The sequence below is a fragment of the Equus quagga genome, chromosome 17 (genome assembly GCF_021613505.1).
Source record: "Equus quagga isolate Etosha38 chromosome 17, UCLA_HA_Equagga_1.0, whole genome shotgun sequence".
NCBI lineage: Eukaryota > Metazoa > Chordata > Mammalia > Perissodactyla > Equidae > Equus > Equus quagga.
Window position 1 is genome coordinate 26,064,304 of NC_060283.1, and position 22,953 is coordinate 26,087,256.

Genomic DNA, 22,953 nt, shown 5'->3' on the forward strand with positions numbered 1-22,953 from the left:
GGAGGAAGCCACTGTATTGCCAAGGAAGTAAGCACACCTCATATTCCACCAGTATGGACACTGGTACATTTGCGCTAGCTGTTAAAACACTGAAGTACTTCCAGAACGGCTGAGATGCAGCCTCTGCCCTGAGAAACCCCACCCCTCGAATGTTCCCCCTCCCCCGCTATCCTGGCCCCAGACCCAGCGATGAAAGGGGTAAAACCTGGCACAGAAAGGGGCCACCAGGACCTCGTCCTGACCTCTGGACAGTGACTCAGCAAGACTTACCAGGTGTCGAAGATTTTGAACGTCACCGCTGGCTATAAGGTAATTGAAGGGAAATGACACCCTGAACTCAGCGTCAAGGGTGATGAGGGTGACACGAGCTCTGAAATCCAGAGACTTGTCATTGAATTCCTACCTCCACCTCCTTCTCTCTCTCCTCCCCAGAGCCAGAAATGCCCCAACCCCAGCCAGGACCATTCAGAAAGTGCCACGATCACATCCAGACGTTATTGCACTCTTTTATTTACAGAAAACACAGATAAAGCATTTCAATGTTCATTTAGCAAACCGATCCACTCTTTTTTTTTTTTTTTCTTTTTGGCACAAAGAAATATCACAGATGGATCCCAAGATCAATCAGAAACCCCTAAGATTTATCAGCCATCACTGGTCCAGGGGCAGCCACAAGACTCAGACAGACAGACAGCATCGCCACAGACTGGAGAAAATAAACAAGGTCCACATTCACCTCACAGTAAAAACCTGTGCGCCGACAGGCAAGGGCGGGCAGGAGGGGGCAGTTTCTCTGCTCCGAGGGGGGGCGGTGGGCATTGGGGGCAGGAAGCCAGATGGGGAAGGATAGACACCATTCATAAATTACAGAGAAGTGGCCTTTGTGTTTTGAGCCTCTTGCGTTGCAGAAGTAACAGTGCAAAAACTACCATACCCTGACCACTTGTTCCAAAAGCTTCCGAAGTTGTGTGGTTTGGGGTGTCTCTCCTCGTGGGCGCCCGTGCGTGTCTGTGTGTGTGTGTGTGTATGTGTGAGTGTGGTGCTTGTAAACATTGTCACCATTCACACAGAGACCCAACGTCCGTGTGTCCGAATGGAGTGGGATGGGGGGCTGGACCCCACTTGCCGCCCCCTCTGGCGCAGTGATTCCTGTCCAGGACATAGTGCAAATTTCAGAGACAAAGAGAGGCAGAAGGGCGTGGGGAGTGGGCGGGGGGCAGGAAGGACACAAAGACAGGGGGCGGGGAGGGAGGGGGAGATAAGGCAACAGTTAAAAACGGTCCATTTTATCAAAACCGACACGATGTGCCCCTCACCCCCACCCACGGAGCCCCCGTCACGAGAAAGGGCGGAAGTCCCGCTCCTCCACCAGACTGATGGAGGGGTCCTTGAGCTCCTGCTCCGAGGCGGCCATCCGGTAGCCCAGCTGCGCCAGCACCCGCTGGCAGGCGTTCTGGGCGAAGGCCACAATGTCATAGGACAGGCGGAAGCGCCAGTTCTCGGCCGTGGCCGCCGAGTTGCGCACGGTGCCGTATTTGTGCTTGCCCAAGGCGGGGTCCCCCTGCGTGTTGTTCTGGATCCAGCGGGCCACGTGGCTGTCCAGGGGGATGCCCAGGAAGCCATAGATCTCCTCGGTCTTCTTCATGGGGTTCCTGGCCAGGTCCTCGTAGCGCACCAGCATGTACTTGCCCTTGAGCCACGGCGGCCGGGTGAGGCCGGTGGACACGGAGTTGGAGAAGTCCTCGCACACGGTGGTCAGCTGCGTCACGTCCAGGTTGTAGGGTTTCCTCCCGGTGCCGTACCACAGCCGCCAGAGCCGGTACGTGTCGCGGAAGGTCTCGCTGCGGGAAGCCAGGATGCCACGCGGGTCGCGGACCAGCTGGATGACCTTGAGGTTGAGCCGGGGGTCCTCAACCAGGGCCCGCAGGTCGTTCACCTCGGGCACCCGCACGGTCTTGATGGCCACGTGGCTGCGCTCGCGACAGGCCTCGGCGGCCACGGTCAGGTTCAGCAGGCCGCACTTGCGCACGCAGTCGCCCTCCTCCAGTACCAGGTCGCCGGAGCCCGGAGGGTCGCACACGGGGCGCGAGCACAGCACCCTGCTGGCGCCGCGGCGGAAGATCCTGTCGGTGGTGTGGTTGATGGGCGGCGGCTTGATGTAGTTCTCCAGGAAGTAGAGGTCACAGTCGTACAGGCTCCGCAGGAGGTCGCGGCTGGCGCCCAGCATCACGCGCCGGTCGGCGGGGCTCTTGCCCTGGGTGAAGCGCGGGATGAGCGTGTTCTGCACGTGGTAGAGTGGCTCGAACAGGTAGAAGACGTCCAGGTGCTGGTTGAAGAGCTGGCCCACGAAGGAGGAGCCGCTGCGCGTGGTGGCCAAGATGAGGACGTGGGTCTTGCGGGAGAGGTTATAAGCGAAGGTGGGGCCCTCCTCGCAGAGCCGCTCGGCCAGGCCGGCCTCCGCCAGCCCAGGGCACGTGTGGAAGGACTTGGCGGTGAAGGTGCGGATGGCCGTGTACTGAATGGCGATGGAGGCCAGAGCAAGGAGGAGGACGGCCTTCCAGGAACATTGCATGGCTGGGCACCTTCATGGGGCTGCTTCTCCACCGCGCGAGGTCTGCGGGCAAAGGCGGGCAGCGTCAGGGGCAGCCAGGCGTGGGTGCCTCACACGGCCAGGGGCCCCGGCTTGCTCTCTTGGAAGAGCTGGCCTCCAGGGCCCACGGCTCCCAGCCCAGTGCTCCCACGGGCACCTAAGGCTAGGCAGCTTCTACACCAGACTTTACATTCTCTGGGAGCTTCTGGGGACTGAACAAACTGATCCCTCGAACCCCAGGGTTCAAGCTACAGACTGCTGTGGGGGCCTCCCATCGGGAGCCTGGAGTTCCTTCCTGGGGCCCCGAAATGCCCCGACTCCATACCTAGGAAACGACCGGTTCCTGGCTCAAGCCATTCCCCTGCCACTGCCTGTCACCCCTCCCGGCATCTTCTGGGGCCGCCTGCATCTTCTTCAACCCCTACGAGCTGGCACCCAGGTCCTCCATTCCCTTGCCCACCCCCAGGAGGAAGGAGAGCCCATGTCAGATGCCTCCTTCTGACCCAAGCCCCCCGCAGAAAGTGCCCTTGCGCACGGTGAGTGGGTGGGCTGCCAGCATCAGGTCATCCTTGCAGGCTGGGCCAGGAACAGTGGACACCCGTGTCACCTGGCCCCCAATTTATGGATGCAGAGGAGCAGTTTACCCCAGATGATGACTCCTGGGGCTCCCGGAGTCTCTAAGAGTCAGCTGGCCCGCAGCAGAGGTGGGGTCTGGGGCTGCTGAGAAGCATGACTTCTGAGGCCCCAGGCCCTCCAGGATTTGCTCCTGGCCTGGGGGAGGCGTCTAGGCCATGGGCGGATGACCCCACTGACAGCAGAGTGAACTGGCTCCTCCAGGCCCCCCACCCCCACCAGGCCTCAAGAGCCTCCACCCGTAGGCCCTCAGCCCCTTCTGCCCATAGGGTGAGCTCGGGGACCCCTGTGTGATCCCACAGGGGATGGCCCCAGAGAACTCAGGCAGGACAGAGAGAAGAGAAGGGAGTGGAACAGAAGGGGCCCCTCAAGGACTGGAGAAGGCGTGGGGGATGCGGAGGGCCCCAGGGCAGGGAACACGAAGGGTGCGCTTGGGGTCCAGGGCAAGGAGCCAACCTGAGCTTCTGGAAGTTGCCTCCAAGGGAGGCCAGCTCAGCATCCCGCTGTGGGGCAGGGCTGGGCTGTTCCACGGGCACATGCAGGGAGGGCTCCGCCACTCACCAAAGAGGGGCTGCTCGGAGCTGGGGGGTCCACAGCCACCACGTCTCCTGGCCGAGCCGCAGTCCCAGCCTGTGCAGCAGCCCTGTGGCTGGCAAACTGCAAAAAGATTGGGGGGCGGGGGTTCTGAGCGGGGGGGCTCCCAGTGCCTCCCCGCCCTTTCTCTCCTGTGTCCTGTGCCCCGCAGACTGCCCCCTAGGGCTGGCAAAGAGGGTTGCCTGCTCTCCCAGGTCTGTCACTGACCCATGGCTCCAAGTAACCCAGCGCCATCTTTGATCCCCTGGATCCGGCCCCCTGAGTCCTGGCCTGCACCCCACCCCCTCCACCCACCTCCCTGACCCCCTACCCCTCCCCTCCCAGCAAGTCAACGTCCCTGTGCTCACACAGAACCCAGTGGGCAGGGAGCTAGCCACCCTGCAAGCCCAGCTGACCGAGAGCTGGTACCCCACATGGGCAGCCACCCAGGGAGGCACTCCCCCCCCCGCCCACTGCAAAGAAACCCACTGGCCACAGACACCCCCAGGCCTGCCTAGCCCTGTTCAGCTCTGGCGGCCAGACAGACCCGACCAGACCCAGCGCCCGGCGCCCAGCAGCGGAACAGAGCATCAGACTCAAAGTTCCCCCAGAAAACTGGCCTGTGCACAGCCCCGATTGGTTCTGCATGTAAATCAACAGGGCAGCCTGGCCCTTCAAAGCCCAGCTTGTGCAGTGACTCCCCAGGAGGGGGGCTCACCCCAGGCCTCCAGGTGGAATCGGCGGCTCCGGCGACAGCGGCCCAGACGCAGAGGCCCTCGAGGAGGGACAGCCAGGGAGGGCGGTTCCACTTCCGACCACACTGGAGACAGGAGACCGGCTACCTGCAACTCAAAGCGGACGTGAACCAGGGAGCAGTCGCGACTGTGACGCACCCTGCAGGTTCTAAGCTGAAACACCAAGGCCGTAGCATGATTTGTTAGCATCCACGGACTGCTTCCGAAGTGCCAGCGAGGCCCCGTCCACATTAGCTCATTTCTTCCTCGCAAGAACTTGACGTGGACACCAGGATTCGCCCCATTTCGCAGGCGAGAAAGCTGAGGCACAGAGAGGCCAGGGACTCGCAGGAGCTCACGCGCCTGGTTGAACCCCATCTGGCAGGTCCCCAGAGGCACTCGTTCCCTCTCAGAGATTCGACCTCCTGTCCCTCCAGCTGACACGTACTCGGCCTTCAAACATGCATGCCATCAATGTCCCAGCCCATCTGTGACCGGGTGAGAGAGCGACCAGGCAGCAGAAGGGGACGGACAGCCGATTCCCGAGACTTGGAGCGTGTTCCTCCCCGCTTTTGTCTGGTCTTGCTGACCTGTCGGCTCAAGGCCAAGGGGGTGGACTTGCACCCTTTGTGATCATCCTTCCACATCCCGCCGTTTGGCATGACATCTTTGGGGGCGGGGTGAGCGGGTCCCCATTTCCCAAACCTCCAGCACCGCCTGCCTCAGCTCACCCAACGCTCCACACCGTGTTATTCCTTACAACCCCCTCTGGGAGACCAGGGTCCTCACTCCCATCGTTCAGACAGAGAAACTGAGGCTCCAAGACTAAGCAAATGGACATAAGCAGATAAGTAGCTGAGACTCAAATCCTTCTGGGTCAGACTCTTAGGCCAGTGCTCCGGCCCCTTCGCCATCCGCTTAGACGGAAAGAAACGGAGCTGAAGCAGGCTGCTTGCCTTGGGGGGGTGGGGCGGGGGGGTGCACAGAGGCTGGGCTGAGATGGCAGTGGGCCAGCTGAGGCTCCGGAGCTGAGAAGTCCTGTGTTAAGTATGAAACTCTGCTTGGTACCTATAGGAAGCAGTACCACGTCACCAGGTGGCAGTAAACAAGGGACGGGCACAGTCTAGATTTTTGGGAGCCTCCACTGTGATCAGAGAAAACCCGTAACTCTGACCGCACCCCATCCCACTCCTGTCTCACCCTGTGGCAGGACTGGATGAGGTGCCCAGACAGAATGGCTTCTCTCCATTAAATGCAGCTCCCCCCGCAAGTGCAGGCCCGGCCTGCCAACGGCCCCGAGACAAAGGTGAACACCTTTAAAGAACAGGCAGGGAAGGCCATCAATCACAGTGCTAGGTAATATTTTTAAGTTATTGGGGGCCCACTCTTTAGTTGCGACGCCATTTCATTCTGATGTCCCGCTTTGTGCTTGTTCACAAACACCTGTCACACAGCAGCAGGAGCCAGGCACCGTTCTAGCAATTACGAGAAAAATACTGTGAAGGAAGGCAAGCAGTGACTGGGCATTCGCGATCTTTCTCCCAGGCCTGTGCTCCCCTCACACGCGTCAGCTCCCCTTGCCCCCACACCAAGCCTGTGAGGCTGCCCCGTCACATGCCCATTTCACAGATGGGGAAGCTGAGGCTCCGCAAGGTCGGGTAACTTTCCCAAGCTGACACCCTAGTAAGGGGCGAACCAGGATTCCAGCCCGGGCAGTGTGTTCTGAGTCCACGCTCGAAGCCACTCCCTGGCCACCACATTCAACTCCCTGGGGTCCCCGCCAAGGCAGGAAACAGGAGGCTTAAAGAGACTTCACCTAACTCTAGGATTCGGGTTCCCAAAACAATTCACCCAGGGTTTTCTTCAAAGAGGAGCATCTTCCAGGGAGGGGACCATTCAAGTTTCTCCCCCTCATTTCCCCTCCCCACCCCACTTGAGGCCAGGACTGGAAGCTGCTGCCTTCACTAATGAATCAGAAGGATGGGAAGCATCTCGATGTAATAAATCCCTAAGAAAGCGGACGCAGGTTCACAAAGTGCAGCCTGGGCACCGAGCAAGGGCATGTGTCCACAGGCCCGGCCCGGGAGGGCACAGCCAGGGCATGGGAGCAGGAAGATGGAGGAAGTCAGGCCCTCCTAGAAATGCCCCCGCTCTCCTGCCAGCCTGGCAGAGCCAGGCTCGGGGCTGGCCAAGCGTCCTTGGTATGCTGGAGGCATCTGCCCTGGAAACCAGAGGCCCCGGGGCCAGGGCCCCCCTTCCCACCTTCCCAGGGGAGCTCTGGCCACTGCAAGGGACTCCTCAGTGCCCTTGTCCTCCAGCCAGACTGTGGGCCCACGGCCCCTCCCTGGGCTTCCGGCAGCCCTGGCGTGGCCTCCCTCCGCCTCTGGGTAGTCCAAATCCAGGCAGATTTTGGACAGGGGAGCCCAGAAGCTGTAACCTCTGCTGGAAGGCAGGGAAGCTGGTGTGCTCCACTCCCCAGAGAAGCGCCGGTCTCAGTGTCACTCGCCCTGCGATGGGGGCGCAGATCTGGGGTGAGCTGTAATTCACAGCTAAGAGCTCAAGCCAGGGAACCACGCCCCCAGGATTCTGGTCATTCACCAGCTGTGTCTGAGCCTCATTTTCCCCATCCATTAAATGGGTCTAACCATAGTAGTGGCAGTTGTAAGAACTGAAGGACTTAAAGCTTAGTCAATGCCGGGCATATAGATGTGGCACAGCCCTGTGCCGGGACATGGGCTCTGGCGCCAGCTCCACTGATGGCCAGATTTCTTCCTCTCTCTGGGCTTCTGTTTTCTCACCTGCAAAATGGGGATCATTTTAAGAAGCTGTGTGAGGACTCAGTCAATATGGAGCGTGGATACAGGAGGCACTCAACAAACGTCGGTTCCTGTGAGCATCATTCAGTGTCTCGTTTGCTTTTTGTCTAGGGGAAGCACCTCAGGACAAGCCATCGCTGACTCTGACAGGCAGGCGGACTCTCCCGGACTCGGGACCCAGACCTCTGCCCTCGCCCCTTCGTCCCTCGCTCCTCTCCCAGCCGGAACTTTCTCCTGCGCGGGCTGAGCCGCCGCAGTGGCGGTCCTGCTGCCCTCTGGCGGCCACATCCCATAGTGCGGCCTGAGCCCTGCGTCTCCGCCGTGTCCAGCTTGGGGGGGGGGGGGGGGGGGGGGGGGGGGGGGGGGGCGGGGCTGCAGCCAGTGTGAGGCGGTGAGGGGCGACGTGCCACGCCCACCCGGGCTGCGGGCCCTGTTCTGTGCGCCCCCTCATCTTCACCCACACTCCAAGAGGCAGGAGCAAGAGCAGCCTCGCCTCCGAGGGGCTCTCCCCTGGTCTCACCCCGCTCCGGCAGCGGAAGGCACCCTGAACTGATGTCACGGGCGGGAGCAGCCCACTGCCTCTGCCGGTCCCTGCTGGGTGACCTTGGACTCAACTCCTGGCCTCTCTGTGTGTCAACCCAGTGACTCGAAGGGCCTCCCAGGTCTGAGCAGTGGGTTTCTCTGCCCTCCGGAAGGCCCCATACTCCATTCCCAGAGTTAGGGCCACCCTCTCCGCAGGCCGGGGGACCCTCTTTTGGGAGTGGGAAGGCCTCAGTCATCTTCCAAGAAGACAGCAGAGTTGGGCAGCTCTGTGTACCAGCCCCCCCAGCCTGATCCGTGGCTGCCCCTCTGGGGGCCCAAGAACCAAGGGGGAGCCAGCTCTGCCAACTTCGCCCCCACCTCCTGCCCTGTGAAGTCGCACGCGACCCAGAGCTGTGGCGCTTGGCCTTTTCTGGGCTACAGACCCCTCGGAGAGACACCATCCCCTTCCCAGAAAGATCCGTTTGTGCCTACAATGTTACACACGCAACTAGAAGGTTCCTGGACCTAAAGCCCACCCGCGGGCACCCCTCCTCTTCCTTAGAGCCCTCACCCCTTCTGCAGGAGCATTCTCCCCACTCCCAGGATTGTCTTCTCCACGGACCATCTCAGAGAAGGCGCGCAGATGGGTATACGCTGACGTGGAGCCGTCACTCAAGATACGAAAAGCTGGAGCAGAAGACACACGTGCAATAGTGTACCACCACTTCTCACTTTGACAAGGCTGTGTGCGTGTGCATACGTGTGCGTATTTGAATCCATGCGTAAACAGCCACTAAAAGAGCTGTACTGAACCGCTAACTAGATGCCCCAGTGGGGGGAACTAGGGGACTGTGCTGGGGGCGGGGGGTGGCACAGTTTACACTGAGCATTTTGGTTCAGTTTATTAACTTTTGGGGACAGAGCGAAGCCACTCATGCAAGAACTGGAGGGGTGGCTGATGACACGGTGGGGCAATGAAAATCAGTGCTGGTCCTTCACTGTGCCTCCTATTCTGTCCTCAGGGCACGGCCAGCCAGCAACCCTCCCCCGCTGCCAAGGCGCCAGAATTGGGCTCTGTCTGCTCAGGTGGGCCACAAAGGACGGCGGGCGCCCGGGGCTGCCGAGACAGGGCAGGAGCTGAAAAAGAACGAGACCTCAAAAGGGAGCCTGGGGTTGTGGGGAGCAGCTGAGGCCTGAGTCCAGGAAAAGACTCCCCTCCCAGCTTTTTCTCCCTAAAAACAGTTTGTAAAGCCCTGGGGAGACAGGGAGAGCAGGGGGAAAAAACTGAACATCGTAATTCTGACCAGACTCAGGAGCCAGGAGGGAGGGGCCCCGAGGCTCTGGGGTCCCAGGAACTGGAGCAAGGGGCAGGGGAAACTGGACGGCGAGGAGGAGCTGGCACACAGGCCTCTGGGATGGAGACTGCAGAAAGGAAATGCTTAATCCCTGAGTCTGCAGTAGCCAGAGGTGATCCACCATAGATGTTTGTTTAGTTAAGGCGAAAACATGTAAAACAGCCAGGTTTTTTTCTTCCTAAGGAAAATGAGGCAATGAAAACGAGGCAAAGGGAAAACAAGGGTATGAAAGTCTGAAAGAACTAGGGGCCAGGTCAGGGTACAAGAGCCAAGTCACTTCTGGGCTATACATACAGGTCAGAGCTACCTGGCTGCCAATGGGAAAAGGGAAACACTTCATTACACATTTCATAGGATCCACGAGATGAAGATTAAAGCTTCTGCTCAAGAGATACCCGGTTATTCCTGATACTGAATCCAGCACAAGATTTCTCCTGAGGGGACCCCTAGAGACAGCAATTGGCTCGCCAACTTTTCCCCATCAGTAGAGCTGCTCGGCTGCCCCTTAAGAGCTCTGGTGTCTCTAGACTGACCAGAGCAGGTCACTCCACTGTCCACACATGATGACCCTTGAGAAGTTACCCACAGGCGTGCGAGGAGGCAGGCTGGGTGGTGGTTGGGCGCCCCGGCTGTGGGGCCAGCCCGGCCTGCGCTCGCACCTGCCTGCTGTTGCTTTGTGGCTCTGAGACCTTGAGCAAGGCTCTCGCCCCTGCAGGCCTCAGTTGTCCATATCTATGAAATGGGAACAACGGTCACAGGACCTTTCAAATATCTGGGATGTGAGACTGAAAGCAGAGAAAGCTGGGCACAGAGGGGTACTCATGAATTAGGAACGGTGAGTGTGACTTTTGGGGGCTACTTAACCCACAAACAGCCAATGGCAGCCTGGAAACGTTTCAGGGAGTTGAAACAGATGCCACGGCCTCCCCCTTTGAAGCACCCACAGACTGTATGGTTGGGCTGCAGACACCCACCGTTCTGCCCTGGGCCCAGTCGGTCGGTGGGGTCCCGGCCCCCCTGAGGAAAGTTCTCCCCAGCGGTGGGGAGAATGACTGACCTCTGGCCCAAGGCCCCAGTGTGCCCGGCTCCTCATGGGGCGAGATGAGTCAGAAGGGCTCCCTGTCTCAGGCCGGTCCTACTACAGCCTGGCCTGCGGTAGGCGGGACCCTTCTGCCCCGACACTGGGCGGAAAGGCCCCGGTTTCCTGTCCCCCCCCCCCAGCAGCCACAGCCAGAGTCGGAATAGTACCGAGGCCCCACCCCCTGGATACCGGGCTTCAGCCCATCCTCCGGGCTTCAAGGATGGGAAACCGCCAGCAGGAGCGAAAGCACAGGCAGCTGCTGCTGGAGGGGCTGGGACAGGAGCCGTCTGTCCCTGGAGCTGGAGTCTCCAGGGTCGGGCCACCTGCTCAAGGCCCAGCCAGCTCCCGGGGCTGAGGGAGGGCTGGGTCGGGGGAGGCGCACCTGAGCCTTGGGGCTATAACATGCGATGGTGGGGGCTGCAAGAGCGATACCCACAGATGGTGGCGTCCCGGCTCCCATCAAGTGGGTGCTCACGCCGGTACCACTGCCGTCTCTCACAGATGAGCAGAGAGGCTGGGGCCAGCAAGGGAACTCGTCTGAGCATGCGCAGCTAGTCCGTGGTGGGGCCAGGGTTCAAGCTCAGCTCTGAGGACCCCCAAGCCCTGGCCGTGACCACAGAACTTAAGCCCTCAGGCCGCATGAGAGCAAGTGTCACCAGCACCTGGTGACGAGAGGGTAGGGACAGGCAGTGCCAGTGCCAAGGTGGCCACCAGGATCCCAGCACGCACTGGTGACAGACACCCTTGGCCTCGGCAGTCCCCTCAACCAGACATGGGCTCGTCCAACAAACACCGATTGACCAGCTCCAAGATCAGGCCTCTGGGGTATCAGCTGGAGGGATGGGGCTGCCTGGGGTCCTTCCTGGCTGGTTCCCAGGCACACCAAAAGGGTCTGTGCCATCTCACTACCTCCCAGGGGATTCTCTGTCCCCAGCTGAATGACACAAAGGAAGATAATCACAAAGACCGGAAGAGGTAACGGGTGTGGGCACAGCTGGTGCAGCGTCACATCTGGTAGGCAGCAGCCGAAACGCCCTGCTGCCCACTCTGGGGCTCCAGGTCTGGTCAGGCAAGCAGAGGGACGAGTAAGCGGTTTCCCGGTCAAGGAGCCCAGGAATGCCCAAACCCTGTGCAGCCAAGAGGACACCAAAGGAGGTCTTTATTACCACCTGACCTGAAATGGTCTGGAATAGGGCATAAGGTTTGGGATCAAGGCCCAGAGAAGGCCTCTGTGTTCCTTAAGCCCAGAACTTACCGCCAGCTCACAGCTGGTCGCAAGGATGCCGGCACGGCTCAACCTGTCCCTCCTCTGTCTCCTGGCTGAGAACTGAAGGAGAGCCACCCATTGGTAACATGACAACTGGAGGAGCATTTCTGCCCCACATCAAGTGGGACCTCCGTAAGGGACACAATGGCGGCTGCTCCCTGAGGATCCGTGTCACGGGGAAAGGCCCGAGGCTCACCGGGGTTAAGTGACCTGCTCCCACAGCTGTGAGGTCGCAGGGAGTGGAAGCAGACTGAGGCTCTGAGCATTGTGGGGGGGTGCATGTGGCGCGAGGGCCTCCCCTCGCCAGAGTTCTCCCTAAAGCGCCCCTTCCTTCCCCTGCCGCCCCTCCCCATGAGCTCTCCAGACCCTGTACTTTCACCTTAAGTGGTCAGGAGCAATGTAGCAGAGGGTGAGACCCAGACCTTGGGGCCTTGGCAGCCTTACCCTCTCTGAGCCCCAGGTGCCCAGGGAAGGAGATCACGTCCCCCTCCCGGGCAGGTGAGGGGCTTCAATGAGACCTCGCACATTACACGCTTAGCATAGCGCCTGGTACAAGGCCGTGATCACTCAATGATACCTTCAGGAGGTCGGCGTCAGACTGTCATCTTCACCTGCCTGCAGACTCCCTGAGGGAGAGCACCAGGCCCTCCCTCCGCCAACCCCCCACCCCTGGTGCCCACCTTGGGGCCCCCAGCGCACTGCAGGGGCTCGGCGGGCGAGAAACCACTGGTTGCCCCCAGGAGAGACCCCAAGAAGGGAAGGGTTGTGCCTTCCCCATGCCGGAGGAGGAGCCGAGTAGCCCTGACGATGCGGGCCACGGCCTTCCCGCTCCAGTCGGGAGCAAACACAAAGAGGGGCTTTCCAAACATTTAGGAAACACGGGAACTCTGTGCCCCACACGGCCCCATGGGGATTTATAAAGAACAAATCATGCTTGACAAACTTGATAGCTTTCCTGATAGAATTACAAGACTGGAAGATGAAGGAAACGCAAGCACGGTAATATATCTTGATTTTTAGCAAAGCATTTGATACAGCGCCTCGAGTAATCTTACAAAATTAATTCAAACAGACTTGGCCCTAAGCACTTGTCACAGGGCGGGAAGCAGGAGGGGGCCAGACCCCCAGGGTCCAGATGGAGGAGGCAAGCCCAGGGGCAAGGGGCCGAGGAATAAGCCTGGGAGGGGCGCGGTGCTGCCAAGACCCGGCTCTGGGTCAGATCTTATCTAACGTCTTCATTAATGATCCTGAGAGAAGGAGTAAACAGTCCGCTAATGAAATTTGCAGAGGATATTAAATTGGAAGGTGGTGTGAACACCAATGAGGACAGCAAAGCGGTCCAGAGAGACCTGGGGGAGCAGCTTGGCAGGAGTTGAAAGCGGGGGGATGTGTGGGGTGGGGGGAGTGCTGGGCAGCATCTGGGACTACCTGGAGAGCCAGAGAAGCAGAAAGGGCATCCCCAGGGCTGGCGTGGAGCTGGGAGTGGCCACGGCTAGCCTGGGTTCTGGCCAAACAGGCAAACCCAAGAATCTCGGTTTTTCCATCTGTGAAATAGAAGAGCCAGCAGACGTGGAGGATGCCTTGCAGCTCTGACAGCTGGCAGTGATGGGGGCAGGGGGGCGTGCCTTTGGGGAGCTTGAAGCTGAAGTTCACCTTACCAGAGGGGAGGAAGGAGACAGTGACACGATGAGGAGGGGTTATCCTCTCCTCTTTCCAGGCCAGGGAGGGGAGGGCGATGGAAGAGAAAGGCTGGTGAGGGAGCCTGGCTGAGCCATCACTGGTGCCCCAAATGTCCCCGAGCCACCTGCCCAGAGCAGGTGCTCCTGGGATAAACAGCAGCGGCCAGGCCCTCTCCCAGCCGGCTGGGCAGTAACACATCGCCTGGAGGCTCGGGCTGGAGCCCCGAGCCAGTCCAGACTGGTAGGGTATGCTGGGAACACTGCAGCCATAGCCGTTCACTCTCAAAGCAGGAGGGAGGTGGGGGGCAGGGTCCGTTATCTTTCTGGAGAGTTCCTGAACCCTCTGGCGGATCCTCAGGAGGGAGATGCAGCCCCAGCCAGGTGAACAAGCCTCCCCGGGATCAGAGACAGATGCCCCACCCAATCCCTTCTCTGTCCCCCCAGAGCCTGGACCTCTCCTGCCCCTCTCCCTCTGGCCTGATCCCTAGGGGGCTGAGGCAGAAAGCGGCCCATCCATCTGGACTCAGAGGATTTGGTCCCACAAGGCTCCCCGGCAGGTGGGGTCTGAACAGCAGCCAGGACTCCCCAGCACGGTGCCGGGCCCTCCACAACCCAAGTAAATGCTCTGCGGGAGGAAGAAATGGATGGCTGGTTCCCAGCTGGGGGTGCACCGGGGCTGCTGGGCGAGGCTCTCGCAGCAAGAGGCCAGCCCTGCCAGATGTCAAGACCACCCGCCGGGGCAAAGAGGACGGATCCAGGTGAACGCACAAGCCGGGGGAGTTCCTCCCAACCGCCTGAATTAATTAGTGAATTTGACACTTATTGAACACTTACTACGGCTCATTCTGAGTGTGTCCCTCATATTAACGCATTTCACGACAACCCTCCGAGGCAGGTGCTCTTACTTCCCCCACTTCACAGAGAAGGAAACTGAGGCATAGCATGGCCACCAGGAGCCTTGGCACCTAGCCGGAAGGCCCCCAGAGAGGTGGCAGCCTGCCAAGAGCCTCAGGGGGAGCAGAGCGGCTCCTGATGGGGGGGCCCCAGTGGGTGGGCAGAGGCAGCCCCTCCTGTAGGGGCCTGAGAGCCTCACCCAGCCCCTCCCTGCCCCCCTGGAAGGGAGTTGGTCCAACTCCTCCAGACTTGTGGGGCCCAGTCTTACTCTGCGCTCCCCGTCTCCCCCCACACCGCCGCGCTACACCGAGTCCTCTGAACAAGTCTGTTTCCATGGAAACCATACAGTGACTCAGGGCTTCGGGACCTTCTCTGAACCAGATGATGAATATCAAATGCTCGCTCCCCACACCAATGCAGAGTGAGTTGGAAAAGTAGAGAGGGACCCTCAGGGGGCAAGGGAGGGAGTCAGGGGTGTGGGCAAGGGGAACCGACAGGGGCACAAGCCTGCCCCCACCAGCCCCATGAGAGCCTGGCAGCCAACACACGCCCCAATATCAGCACCGTCAGCACCCCCTTTCCTCTGGAACGAGGGCCCTGTGGGCGAGGGGGAGACAGGTGGGGGACTCCCATCCCTCTTCATGGGGGCCTGCACAGGGCAGGGGGGCTGAGGGGCCAGGCAGGAGGGCAGCTGTCCGCGAGAGGAGCTCGCCTTCAGGAAAAGCGCTGCAATCCTCAGCAAAGAGGGAAATTTGGATTTGGGGGGAAATGCGTCTGCTCTGAGATGAGGAGGCCGGGTGTGAAGTGTCTGTGCCAGGAGGGGGCGTGGCCATGATTTCAAAGCCCCAGCAGGTCTGGGGGGTCATTAGTAGAGACTTCCTCTCACCTGCCCCCCACCCCCCACCCTGGCCTGGCCTAGGGCGGCTCACCTGCCAGGATGGGGCCAGCAACAGGAAAATGAAAGTTTGCAGTGCCAGGCTCCTGGCCTCCTCAGGGGGCTGAGGCCCAAGGGCAAACCCGCCCCCTCTTGTCCCTGGCAGCTCCCTGAAGACCCAGGAGGGAGGGGAAGAGAATAGGCTGGAGGCTTGATACCTCCCTGGTGAGTCCACTGTGTGAGTCATGACGGTGAGAGCACTTGGAAAAAGAAACAGGGTCATCCTGGAGCCTGGGAGTGTCCCCCGCTGCTGAGAAGTGGAGCCTGGGACCTGCCAGCCCCACCTCAAGGGGCTGAGGAACCCCAGAAGGCAGGTCCCTGCTCCCCCGGCCCCCTCCTGGCCTCTTACACCTCCTGGTTCCTCTGGCTTCCCAGCCAGGGTGCCTGCCTCCTGCCCCCAGTCGTAGGTCCCCTCTGCCCCCTGCCCCTATCAGCCCTCGAAGGATGCTGGGCTCCGCGTCCGTCCTTAACTGGACATCCACCTGCCCACCTCCAGCCACCTCTCCCTCAACGTCTAAGCTCATCCTCTGCACCTGGGCGCCCCAGGGGCCCGTCCTCGGAGCCTCCTGCTTGGCTTGGGAGCAGTTTGAAGTCCACCGGGAGGAAACCTGCACTAGAGGCGGGGAACCTGCCCCTGGGGAAGGGGAGGCCCGCGTGGGCGCAAGGAGCACCCTGTGGCATCGCATGGCAGGCCAAGGTGCCAACCTAGGACGACCCTGAGGCCTTACCTTTTAACCCCTAGCTCCCCGGCCAGGGCTACCTGGGGCTGTAACTGTGAAAGCAAACATTGGGTTCCTGGAGCCTGGGAGGGCTGCTCCCGGGGTCCGACCCTGAGAAGAGCAGGAGGGTGCTCCTGGCTTCCCGTGGGGAGCTCTTGCACCATCCGGTGGCCCGGGCCCCGCGGGGGCCCAGCTCATCGCAGAGCGGTCGGTGCGGTCGCGGGGCCGGGGCTGGGAGCAGGAAGAGAGGACAGCCTCCTGCCTCTGGGGGCAGCCCTGGCTGGGAAAGTTGGTGCAGCCGTGGGGACCTCGGGGTCTCGAGGCGCCTCGGCAGCCCCGAACGGGGCCGGCTGTGGGACGCTGAGCCCAGGGCAGCCCCTGAGCGCGCTCCGCGGCGGAGGGGAACAGGGCGCCTTGGGGCCGCCGCGCGTCCCAAGTTTGCTGCCCTCCCCGGATGGGGGTGGGGAGGGCTGGGGTGATCGCGGCGTTCACCCGCCACCAGCCCGGGAGCCCCTTCCTGAGCCCAACACGCTGCTGCGCTCCCCCCGCCCCACAGCGCGGGTAGCGACTGTCCCCGAGCGGAGGGGCGTCTCCCACCGCGCCCGCGCCCCTCCCGTGGCTGCGGCGAGTGTCGGCTCCCGCCCGTCCCGGGGCCCGGCCGATACCTGGTCGGGGGCGCACCGGGAGCCGCTGCAGCGCCCAGCGCCGGCTCCATCCTCGGGTCTGGAGTCAGGCTCGCCGGGGGCCGGCGGGCGGCGGCGGCGGCGGCGGCATCCTCCGCCTCCCGCGCCCTCCTCCTCGGCCTCCTTCCTCCCTCCTCTTCCACCGCCTCCGCGCGCCCTCACGGGCCCCTCTTCATGGCCCGGAGGCGCGAGCCCGGGGCGGCTCGGCCGGCGGAGAGTGCTCTCCGGGGCAGACGCGGGACCGGGGCCGGGGGCGCGAGGGCCAGGGGCGCCGGGCCAGGGGCCGGGACCCAGAGCGCCGCAGCCCCGGGCGCCGGCGGAGAGCAGCAGCCGCAGGCGCCGGAGCCTCACCGAGCGCCCGCCCCGCGCCCGCCTCGCGTCCCGAGCCCAGCGCAGCGGCGGCGGCGGCGGCTAAAGCGCCGAGCGAGCGGCGGGCGCTGCGGTCCCGGCTCCACCCCCCAAAGCCGCCCGCCCCTCGGCTGCCGCCCGCCCCTTCTCTCCCCACCCCTCCCGCGGCCCGCGCCGCCCCGCCGCCTCCCGCTCCCGGAGCCTCGAGCGCTCCGGACGCCCCCACTCCTGTGCCACCCGTCCCCGGCGGGAGCCACACCTCCACCCCGGCTTCGGGGAGGCCGGCGGGCGAGGGCGCAGGCTGCCCCCTGGCACCTCTTCCCGTACCCTCCCAACCCCCCCAACTGAGGGCGCTCCCCGAGAGCCTTCCGCTTGAGCGCCCCCTCCTCCAGAAGTCCGGCTGGAGCCCCAGCCTGGCCCGGGCCCAGCTGTCCTCTGCCCCTTCCCCAGCCAGCGCAACGGAGGGACTCCAGAACCCAGAAGGAGAGCCAACCGCGTTTCGGTGCCAATACCCCAACACCCCCCCAGCCCATCCCCCCTTTGCTCCTCGAGTGTGGAAATGAATCACTTGCCCCCGCTCCAGGTGTGCCTCTTGGGCAAGGTCAAGGGGCGGCTTAGGGGGACGTTAGAGTGGGCTTGCTGGCAGACCGTCTTCCAGGCCAGTGCTCCACCCCGCCCACCCCCGCCCGCCAGACCGCCGCTGGCGCTCCTCGGTGGAAATGTGGAGCCTCTGCCGCCCTTCTGTAGGGGAAACCCGCCGGCGGACTGAGCAGCTCAGTCCTTCATTTTTTGCACAAATATTGACTGAGAGTCTCCCGCAGGCCGGGCTGCACGGGCACCGGGGACTCGTTGGCGACAAGACAAACGGACCCCTGGCCTCTCAGAGTGGAGTGGAGGAGAAGCTGGGTAAACAGCAGAGAATCCCATGTGACCAGTGGCCCCTGGGCTGGAGAGGATGGCAGGGATTCCAGCTCTGCCACCGCTCTGCCTGTGCCAGGGCTGGCCACCAGGAAGGCCTGCTGCCTTGTCTGGAGAGGGGTGTGCGGTTGGGCCGGCTCATCCCCCGGTGCTCCTCAGCTGACCAGGCAATTATCTTCTCAGACCAGGAAAGGCAGGCAGCTTCCATCTCCACTCGTCTCTGAATCTCTGATTTCCCGTTACAGCCTCTCCATCACTCCTGACAGGGGCCGGAGAGGCTGGAGGACTTGAAAGCTCCAGGCACCCTGGGAAAGCCTCCTCGCCTGGGTGTAGAAAGCTTCACCCACACCACAGACAGTGTGGTAGAGTGGCTGGCTCCGGAGCTGCCTGGTCAGAGCCTGCCATGTATTTGCTGTGTGACTTTCTGTGAGGGATGCAGCCTCTTGGCGCCTCAGTCTCCTCACCTGGAAGATGAAACACCCGACGGTAAGATGCACAGAAGCACTCAGCACACTGTCTGGCACATGGTAAGTGCTTAATAATTGCACAGTGTTGTTGCTGTTGTTGGCTGGTTGGGGTTCAGGGTAGCTGGGAATGGACATTCACTTCCTCACCCAGAGGAGAATGTGGCCTCTGTGATTCTCTGGGGACTTGGGACCCAGATCATAAGTATCTCTCTCCGCCCAGAACCAGATGGTATGAACCCCTTGCCCCCTGGGTCTCGCCAGACCAAATGGTCATTTATCTTGGTGACAACTGCAAATTCGTAATTATAAACCCCACCACCACCACCTGCCTCGAGCCCTGCAGCAGATCCCCAGCGAACGGAGTACCATCCCGTGTGGTCGCAGATCACCTTCGAGCATCTTCCTGCCGCAGAGGCGGCCCAGCCTCAGCCCTGCCAGCCCGGCACCCAGCGGGGCCAGGAGGGCAGCGCCAGCCCCGTCCTGGCTTCAAGGTGACCAGGTCTGTTTCCTCGCTTGCCCCCCAAGGGGTGGCAGCGCTCTGGGCTGCCTAACAAGAGTGCTGACCTTCTGGAAGCAAGGACTGCGTGTTCCCCAGTCCCGCTGTCCCTCCGTGGGAAATGCACCCCCACCAGCCCAGAGCTGAGCCAGCAGAAGCTTCCCTTCCACCCCGAGCTAATCCTCGGCAAGTCTTCTGCTGACAAGCAGAGTCAGGGTTTCGAGGGCGCCTTCTCCATCTCGCAGTCTCAGATCCAGCGCCTCATTTTTCAAATTCTGGTGTATTTAGGGTGGAGAGGAGGGAAATGTACAACAGGCTGACATGAAAAGATCGGTGCGGTTGCAATGTAAAGACGGAGTGGAATTTGGGATTTTTTTTTGAAGAACATTTAATCTCTAAAAATAGACAAAAGACCTGGTGTCTCAGGAACACCAGGTTTCTGTTTCCGGTTTCCTGGTATCTGCCAGGTGACAAGCCAGTGTTTTGTGAGCACCTACTCTGTGCACCGCACTGTAGCAAGGGCTGGAGGGGAGCCAGAGGAGGGAGAAGACAGAAGCAGAGGCCTTTGCTCAGGGAAATGGGATCCCACACAACAAAGCAGCCAAGAACAGTTGCCACGAATGTGATGGAGGACAAAATACGTAGCCTTGGAAGTCAGAGGAAGATGGAGCCTCAGAGGGTCGATCAGGGAGGGCTTCCTGGAGGAGGAGGTCGTTAACTGAGGCTTGAGGGATGGATAGGGTGGAAAAAGGCAATGGAGCAAGAGAGCCTGTGGGAGGAAGCAGCCGCCAGATGGAGCTTATTTGTGGGGTGAGAGGAAGATTAACATTCATGGCTGCTGTTTGAGGTCTCACCCTGTGCCGGGCTCTGTGCTGTTTGCTTTGTGTGGGTTATTTTGTTCCGCCTCCAGAGCAGCCCTGCAAAGGAGACAGTACCATTCCCATTTTACAGACAGGCAAACTGAGAAGCCATGAGGCTCGGCAGCTCGCCCATGTTTGCAGAGCTGGGGAGCAGTGGACCTGGGACTTGAGCAACACACTAACCACTCCACTGGGCCACGTTCCGCCAGCCTGACTCAGGGGGGTGCCTGCTGGGAGGAGATCCAGGGGGCCACAGAGGGCAGTGGCGGGACGCAGGGCCTTCAGAAGCCCCCCGCGAGAGGGCTGTCCTGAAATAGAGCCCAGGACGCTGGGGCTCTAAAATGAGGCGCGCCATCTTTCCCCCCAGCATGTGGGTCTCTGGGGCATTTGGAAATTGGTTAAGGGACTTGGGGTCTCAAGATTTTGGCTTTTTAATATCTGTCGCCTGTCCATGTGGTGGCGGCCTGCGCCACCCACCTTGTTATTTCAGTCTGTTCTCGGAGATTGATGGCCCGGACTTTGATTTAAGATCTGCCGCCGCGATCCTCAATTTCCCGTCTCACGGGAGCCGCTGACAAGGCAGCGAGCACTCGGAGGATGGCTCCTGGCTACTCCCGACTTCAGGTCTGAGAGCCCACAGCACCTGCAGAGAAAGCTCCCACCAGCAAAGCCAGGGCAGAGGTGGCCAGGCCAGTGGACCCGTCCTCCGGAGCCTCAGTTTCCCCACAGATGATATGAAAGGGGTGTGGCTAAGGAGGTCAATTCAATGATAGAGTTGGGAGAGCTGAACCAACTCCCTCATTTCGTAGATGAGCAAACAGAGGCCCAGAGAGGTTAAGTGACTTACCCCAGGCCACACAGGAACTGAGTTGAGGCTTCAGCTGCGTCTCCAGCTTCTTGAGAGAAGGGTCTCTTGCATACCTCTTATCCCCCAATTCTGCCCTGTACAGATAAATTCTTGTTCTGGTTGTATTCCTCTTCTGGATGAATCGGGGGACCTGAACTTCTTTGCGGTCGAAATAAAATAAATATTTGAGGACTTTACCTCAGGCCAAACGCTGGACCGGTCCCTCAGATGTAGATGATCCCATTTCTTCCTCATAAGCTCCCCACGGGTCGCTGGGCCCAGAGGTCGCCAGGCCTTGCCAGCTCCTGGATTCAGAAGACAACATCATTTTGGCCAAAACCCCCAGACTCCTGGTCTTGCCCTTTCCTGCCCTGTCATGTGCTCAGCCAAAGCCCCTTGAAAAGTCGCCCACTGCCCCACCTACAGGGTTTCTGTGAACCCCTCAAAGGGCCGCTGCGGTGCTCCTGAACCAGCCTGTCACCTGCAGTCACGCTGGCCCTCTGCTGTGTTCGTCTGCTCCTGCTCTAGAACTTGGCAAAGGCTGTGGGGCTACTTGGGGGCGTGCCGCCACCCCCAGCCTGGCCTCCCTGACTGCGGTCCTTGTCGGGAGGCTAAGGTCCAGGCCAACGGTTGACTCCTGACACTCCAATAGCCCCCATCCTTGGGCCGCCTGAGGCTGGGAGAGCAGGATCTTCCCCGGCACAGAGGCCCTGGGTCCCCAGGGCCCCACAGCACAGCTACTCGTGCCCCAGTCTGTCTCCCAAGGTGTCTCTACAAGAGCTTATCCTGCGGCCGGGGCTGCAGCCTCTAGCCCCTGGCCTCAAACGCCGGTCAGGGGGCCACGGAGGAGGCACCACTCCCCCCTCACTCCTCCTGTTCTTGGAATCACTCCCAACAGACGTCCCTCTGCCTCTCCAGTTACTGACCAAAATGCCTCAAGTAAATCAGAGGATGCCAACACATCTTGGTGGATGGGATGAAACAGAGAAACTGAGCGATCTGCTTCTGGTGAGTAGCCAAGCCACAGCACACCTGCTGCCCAGGCCACCCTGGCCACCCCAGGGCTCCGGCCCTTCTGGTCCATGGAGGTGGGAGGCAGCAGTGGCCTGTGTCGGTCCTCGGCCAGTCGAAGCCGGCCGCATCCCATCCTCCAGGCTCCATCTTCCTTGCTCTGGCCTCATATGGTCTGGCCCAGATCTTGCCAAGGCCAGTCTCATCCAAGTCCCCAAGGTTTCCGGGAGGAAGGAGACGTCGGAGAAGGCGAGATGTCCACTTCCATCTGGGGAAGGAGCCTGCGGTGGCTGCCCTCTGAGGAAGAGGTCCAGCATAGAAGGTGACCTTCCGTAAGCCACTCTGCTGGCCATCGCCACGCTCACCCGCAGGGGCCAGGCTGAAGAAAACCAGGGTGCTCTCGGGACCCAAGATGTCCCCCGGTGCTTCCCAGAGCCCGCCTGCCAGGGATGCGGAGAGTTGGTGGCAGGGCCTGTGTCCACCTGGAGAAGACTTCCACTCCAGGCACCCGACCCAGGGCATACCCCACAAGATACCCAGCCACAGAGCCATGAGGAGACGGACAGACTGACCGAACAGGGCCTAAGACGGGCTGCAGACCCCGTGTCTGATCTAAAAATAGGGTACAGTGACTATCCCCCAGCCCCGGGCTGGGAGGTGGTGGGAGTTGGGGCGGACAGAGCAGGATTGTGGGCTGCAGTTACAGCTCCATCCTGAGCACCGTAGGCCTGTTTCCATGGCGAGGAAGGCTGGCCTGGAGAAGACGGGCTCCTGGCAGGGCTGGTTTCCCTCCTCGGCTCCTGCCTGCAGAAGCCTCAGCCCCTGGATGGGACGGGTCAGATCAGGGCGTGTGGTCCAGCTTGGACCCTGGCAATGCACAGGCAGAGGCCCAAGCTTCGTGGGGCAGGTGCCCAAGCTGGCAGGGATGGGGAAGGAGGGACAGTGTCTGGGCCCAGGGAGCAACTAATGACATGTCCTGGGACTACGGGAGGCCACGGGGGCCCTGGCCGGGCTCTAAGGACACGGACTGCCCGGAGCAGCTGGGAGCTCCAGTCTGGTCTCTTAACTGAGGCAGGAAGAAATTAAGCGCCCAGGAAGCCTGGGTCCTTGTCTAGTAAACCCCAGCCCCCAGCCCCCAGGTCCTCTCAATCCCCCACTTGCCTCCCGGCCGCCCCTCGCTGTTGTGCCTCCGGCCCTTTCACCCTCACCCCGCATCTCTCACTACTCTTGCTCACAGGGCTCACCCCCTGTTGGCCCCCACGGCAAACCCTTCCCCAGGCCTGGCTAAGAAGGTGGGAACATTTCCTGCTGGCGATGGTGACAAGCAGGGCAAGAGGTGGCACTGCACTCGGTCTCACGGCCGGGCATTGGAGGGGAGGTCAGGAGAGAAATGCCAGGGCTGTCCCTAGGCCTCAGCTCTGAGGAATGCTGGAGAAGCTCAGCAGGCGCACTCCTTTCAGTCGGCCCCGAGGCAACCACGGGCCTGCCTCTGGGCCAGCTCCTGGGTGTGAGCTGCCTGGCAGGGG

The 22,953-nt window shown here is 61.2% G+C and overlaps 1 protein-coding gene across 2 annotated transcripts; it reads right to left on the minus strand.

Annotated features, from left to right (window-relative positions):
- Positions 1 to 486: 486 nt before the first annotated feature.
- CHST1 (carbohydrate sulfotransferase 1) lies at positions 487 to 16,915 on the minus strand. 2 transcript variants are annotated; one of them, XM_046643011.1, is made up of 4 exons: positions 16,463 to 16,915; positions 4,515 to 4,638; positions 3,785 to 3,880; positions 487 to 2,614 (listed from the first exon to the last, which is right to left on the minus strand). In XM_046643011.1, the coding sequence occupies exon 4, from the start codon at positions 2,570 to 2,572 to the stop codon at positions 1,337 to 1,339; it is 1,236 nt and encodes a 411-aa protein (XP_046498967.1). In that variant the 5' UTR covers positions 2,573 to 2,614; positions 3,785 to 3,880; positions 4,515 to 4,638; positions 16,463 to 16,915; the 3' UTR covers positions 487 to 1,336. The 2 variants fall into 2 exon arrangements, with proteins under 2 accessions (XP_046498967.1, XP_046498968.1); XM_046643012.1 differs by having other exon boundaries at positions 3,680 to 3,880.
- Positions 16,916 to 22,953: the final 6,038 nt, after the last annotated feature.

What these genes read in the sequence shown, in the direction of transcription:
- CHST1 (XM_046643011.1), bottom strand. Translation starts at nt 2,572, where the DNA reads ATGCAATGTTCCTGGAAGGCCGTCCTCCTCCTTGCTCTGGCCTCCATC.